Source organism: Malurus melanocephalus, unplaced genomic scaffold (genome assembly GCF_030028575.1).
Source record: "Malurus melanocephalus ecotype Western Australia unplaced genomic scaffold, MMel_1.1 scaffold_193, whole genome shotgun sequence".
Lineage (NCBI taxonomy): Eukaryota > Metazoa > Chordata > Aves > Passeriformes > Maluridae > Malurus > Malurus melanocephalus.
In genome coordinates, this window is record NW_026623425.1 from 549,852 (window position 1) to 555,266 (window position 5,415).

General features: G+C 57.8%; 1 protein-coding gene across 1 annotated transcript in view; it reads left to right on the forward strand.

The window, feature by feature from the left end:
• CUX1 (cut like homeobox 1) overlaps window positions 1-5,415 on the forward strand; it is a 269,606-nt gene that overhangs the window by 256,066 nt on the left and 8,125 nt on the right. Inside the window, exons 15-18 of the mRNA XM_057373317.1 lie at window positions 1,133-1,269; window positions 1,632-1,698; window positions 2,781-2,893; window positions 3,948-4,064. Of these exons, the coding sequence (XP_057229300.1) occupies window positions 1,133-1,269; window positions 1,632-1,698; window positions 2,781-2,893; window positions 3,948-4,064 (434 nt within the window). The remainder of the gene's footprint in view (window positions 1-1,132; window positions 1,270-1,631; window positions 1,699-2,780; window positions 2,894-3,947; window positions 4,065-5,415) is intronic.

Consider the following 5,415-nt stretch of genomic DNA (forward strand, 5'->3'; position numbering starts at 1 on the left):
TGTGGAGCATTTTCCAGCCTGGCAGGACTGGGAGAGCTGGAACTGAGCTGTRCAAATGTTTCACTCTGGTCTGAAGGCTCAGAGAGGGTAAAACCCCTGAGGCTTCAGCAGCCGCTCTTGCTGTCCCCCAGCAKGGCTGCTCCCCAGGCATTTCTTGCTCCCTGGCTGTTGATAAATGAGGAAATTTTTTTTTGCCTTCCAGCTATCTGGGATTTAGGGGAATAATTACAACAGGAATTATAAGGGAGGGGCTGGAACAACTGGGACCYGAGCTTTCACCCACCTGGAAATCCATGCACAGAGGGATGGATCCCTTATCCCCATGGCTGAGGTGCTGGCGGTGCAAAAGCCCAGCTCTGAACCTGGAGCTGAGCAGATTCTCCAGCCAGGGAGGGGCTCAGACACTGYTGGCAGAAGGGAGAAAGGTGAAACYGGTGGATTTCTGCTGCAGGACACTTTGGGATGGATTTGCCAGCGGAGCACAGAGCTCGCCCTCCAGCGCTGCTCCCGCGCCTCTCGCTGGAGCTGCAGCTCCACATCTGGGCTGGGGTTATGTGAGGGCAACCAGAGGGGTTTGTTTTGCTCCTGGAGCATTCCAGCAGGGCCTGTTGTGGTTTAGGGTGTGGGTTTTACTCTGGGAGGCAACTGCAGCGAGGGATCCTTTGTAGAAAAGGGGCAGAGCAGGAAGGGCGGGGGCAGTGACCAGGGCAGGAGTGACCCCTCCTGAGCCCCTCCTGGGGGTGTCCCCACCCTGCCCTGTGAGTTCCCATCCCAGCCCCACAGCCTGGGGAGCCTCTTCCATCGCCTTTCCYGTGCAGACCAGACCTGGGGATCATTCCATGGGCTCAGCTCCCCACATCCCTCTCCAGATGCCCTGACTCTGCCCAGCCTGGACGCTGCCCTGGGGCACCAAAAGGATCTTGTTGGTGCTTGGAAGTGATCATGGCCTCAGGGGCTGCTGGGGACTGTGCCCACCCTGGGCTGGGCAGGGATTGTCAGTGTGGTCCCTCCTGCTGTCCCAGAAGTGCAGGGAGCAGGGGATTGCTGTCCATGTGTTTCTCAGCTCTTTGGTGTCCCCATGTCACCATTTGGGGTTTGGGSCCCCAGTGACAGCCCTGGCTCTGTTTTGCAGTGCGCTGTGCCGAGCTGCAGATCCAGCTGACCGAGGCCGTGTCCACCCTGGCCGGCCAGAAGGAGCTGGTGGCCAAACTGGAGCAGGACCTCAGCACCATCCAAGCCCTGTCGGCGGTGCAGCGCCCGGATGCCGAGGTACCCACCCCAGGGCCCGGCTGCTGCCACGCCTGGAGCCCCAACAGAGTCTTCACCTCCTTTTTTCCCCTTCTTTTTGACTTTTCCCTCTTTTTCTTTCTCTCTGATCATCCACCAGCRGGGATTTTCATTGTCCCCACACAATGGCTGCTGGTGTGGGAGGGGGTGGCATCCAGAACCATCCAGGCCTTCTCCTTCCCAAGGGGCCAAGGCTGGCATTTGGGGTTGATCCCCAGCCTTTCCATGCTGCCCCAGCCCTGATCCTTGCAGGGCTCCTCAGCAGGGTCTGGAGGGGTTTGCTTTGCCCAGGCACCTTTGGGTGGGTGGGAAATGATTAATTAACCCCTTCTGTAAAACCCCAGGGTGCAGCCAGCCCCGGCCTGGAGAAGATCCCAGAGCCCATCAAGGAGGCCACGGCGCTGTTTTATGGTGAGAGGAGGGAACAGGGCTGGGGCTGGGGCTGGGACACCCCAGARCYGTGGGCAGGGTGGCACTGCTGCCAYGGAGGATGCTCCTGGGCCAGCACAGCCATCACCAGCTCCCTGTGTCCCTCACTGGGATGGTTTTCCACACCAGGCATGGTTTGTCCATCCTCAGACCAGGTCTGGCTCCGTGCTGAGCTGGTGAGCCCAGGCTGAGCCAAAAGCCCAGAGCTCTGAGCTTTTCCTCCTGCCCTTCCCACACCAAACCCCTCCAGAGCCAGCAACTGAAGCATTTCCTGTGCAGCAGCTCCTGCGCTGAGATCTGCAGGAGAAAATAAGAAAAAAAAAAAAAACAAACCCACAACTCATCGCTCCTCTGGGAAAAAGAAAAACAAACCCACAAAACACTTCCTTTCCTTTTCTTCTTTTTTTTTTTTTTTCCTGTTTTTTTTTTTTTTTTTTGTTTATTTTGAAAGGTTTTGAAAACACAAGATAAACAATATCACAGCAACAGTCCCACCAAGGCAAACAACCTGCAGCCACCCATCCTGCGCTGTGAATAACTGCTCTGTGCAGCTGCCTGAGTCACAGCCTTGGGGACACATTTCTCCTTGGCCCTGGATGCCACTGCCAGGAAGGAAGAGCAGGGAGGGATGGCCACAGCTCCCCAGGCACCCACAGAGCCCCACCATGGGGAAAAACCCCAAAATCGGGGTTCTGAGCATAGAAATCTGGTCAGGGTAGGGGAGAGAAAATGTGGATGTTGGGGCTGGTTGTGGTTTTTGGGGTTTTATTTCAATGCTGCAGCAGAAACGGTAGGACAGAGCCTGGCAGGGATGGGGAGGGTTTGGGTCAGGGAAAGGCAGCCRTGGCTTGCAGCAAAAAATGCAATTTTTTTTCCTGTTCACCTCCAGGATGAGACCTCAAAAATGAAAGAACACCATAAATACGAGTCCATGTTGTGATAACTGTGCCCAGGGGTTGGTTTGGGTGCCCCCAAGGTCCCGCAGTGGAAGGACCTTGAGCAAGGCCCCGGGGGGGATGCTGGGCACCCACCAGGTCACCTCTCATGCCAAACCCTGCCCGCAGGTCACCCCCAATCCCCGGGCACCTCGTTCCCTGAGGGGCAGGTGGACTCGCTCCTCTCCATCATCTCCAGCCAGAGGGAACGCTTCCGGGCCAAGAACCAGGAGCTGGAGGGGGTGAGCCTGCTGGGGAGGGGGCTGGGGGGGCTGCAGGGGACTTTGTACCACTGCAAGCAAGAGGAAAATGCTGTGAGCAGGACCAAAGCCTGCCCCAGCCCATCTGTGCTGCTCCAGCCAAGGACAGGTCCCAATCCCTGTCTCCCTGGTACAGCTTTTGGGGTGGAAAGCACGTAGGGAAGGAGTTTTGGGGTAATAAATTGAAATGGAGCCCAGAGTAACCTTTCCAAGCTGCCACGTTGGCTCTGAGCCACARCCCAGCCCAAAGCCTCCCACAGCCACTTTGGCTACCCCAGCCCTGCTGTGGCCACTGAGGGATGGGGCTCTGAAAGGTTCAGCACTGGGAGCCCCATTCTGCCACAGCTGGGATAGTTTTAATTAGGGAGCATTGGAATTCAAAGCTGGGGAGGTTTAATCGCTGAGAAGGGACTGGACCCTGGCTGGGTGCCCCAAATCCCATCCGGATGGGTGCCCATATCCTCCCAGGCTGGGTGCCCCAAATCCCCCATGGATGGATGCCCGTATCCCCCCCTGGCTGGGTGCCCCAAATTCCCCTCTCCTGGATGCCCCAAATCCCCCACGGTTGGTTGCCCCAAATTTCCCCCAGATGTATTTCCCAGTCCCCACTCCTGGATGCCCCAAATCCCCCCAAATGGGATCCCCAAATTCCCCTGGCTGGGTGTCCCAAATCCCCCCCTCCTGGATGCCCCAAATCCCCTCAAATGGGTGCTCTGAATCCCCCTCTCCTGAGTACCCCAAATCCCCCGGGATGGGTGCCCTGAATCCCCCCTYCTGGATGCCACAAWTCCCCCCAAATGGGTGCCCCAAATCCCCCCAGGCTGGGTGCCCTGAATCCCCCTCTCCTGTGTGCCCCAAACCCCCTCCGATCGGATGCCCCAAAATCCCCCTGGCTGGGTGCCCCGAATCCCCCCCTCCTGGGTACCCCAAATCCCCCTCCTGGATGCCCCAATTCCCCTCTCCTGGGTACCCCAAATCCCCTTCCTGGGTGCCCCGAACCCTTCCCGGTCCCACCCTGTCCCCGCTGTCCCCGCAGGAGAACCGGATGCTGCAGCACACGGTGCACGCCCTGCAGAGCGAGCTGGACAACCTGAGAGCTGACAACATCAAACTCTACGAGAAGATCAARTTCCTGCAGAGCTACCCTGGCCGGGTGAGTGTCCATTTGTCCATCTGTCCATCTGTCCATCCGTCTGTCCTGGGGCTGGGCTCACACGGACGGACAATCCCCAGGCGCAGACCAGGAGGAGGAGCAGGGAAATYGCACATTCCCACCATGCAGCTTGCATGGAATTTGGAGCTGATTGGGGTGGGGAAAGGGTGCAGTGCTCTGTCCAGAGGAGCAGGACCCAGTTTTATGGGGTTTTTGACATCTTCGAAGCCAAAAGCCCAAATTTCCTCCCTAAAAGCRCTGCCACACCCCACTTTGATGCTCACTGCTGGCAGAGTGATTCTTCAGCAGGCAAATGTGGGTCCTTGTGCCAGAGATTAAACTGGGATCTCCTGCAACAGATCCTGGGAAATAATTCCTCCTGTCCCACGTGTGCTCATTCCCCACCACCCTGAAGTGTGTAGCCAGCAGGGAGAGATGCTCCTGGGCAGACAGAAACAGCGAAAAGGGAAGAAATCAGCCCAAAACCATTCTGGTGAAGCCAGGACAAGGCTGGGAAGGGGGACAAGAATTTGCTTCCACCTGCTCTGCTCGTGCTGTGTCCCTCGGGAGRTTCATCCCTGGGGGTTTGCAGGAGGGTCAGGCTGTTCCTGGGCTGTTCCTATCCGAGCTGTCCCATCCCGACCTCGGGCTTTCCTTAAAAACGCCCAAATGCCCCTCCCAGAAGGGACACCCCTTCCTCCCCACTCGCTGCTGCCCTTCCCGTACTGCCTGGGCCGAGTCTGTTTTGTTGATGGATATTTTAATAACATTCATGGGTGGGAACCTCCTCCAGCTGCGAGGAACCTTTTTTGGCTCTTTTATTTATGTCTCCGTGATGAYGCCAGGTCGTCCCCTCTGACATTTTTTTTCTCCTTTCGGAATACCATCCCCATGTTTATCCTCCGCCTCAAGGCAACCCCTGAATGCCATTGCCGTGAGCTAAAGAGCAAAACCCTCCGTGGCAGCAGCGCCGGGCATTGCATAATTCATAATTCACCCCTTAATGGGGCATGTGACGCGTTAAAAATACTCGCCGAGGATCGCTGCGCCGGGCCGATCCATCGCCCCTAAATCGGGCGCTGCTCTCAGCCCCGGCGCTGACCCCGGGCTCGGGTTGCGAGGCGGGGAAGGGCAGGGTTACTAAAGGTTTACACGGAGGTGTAACAGCCCGGCGGGGCGCTGAGAAGGGCTCGTAGGAACGGGTCCAGAAAGCCCTCGGGGAGTGTGAGCGCTCCGTGCCGGGACAGCGCAGCGAGGAGCCGGGAATCGAACCGGGCTGTGCCGGCAGCACTGACCGTGTCCAGGCTGGGTTTGGGGCGGGAATGATGCGGGATTGGGGCGGTAATGATGC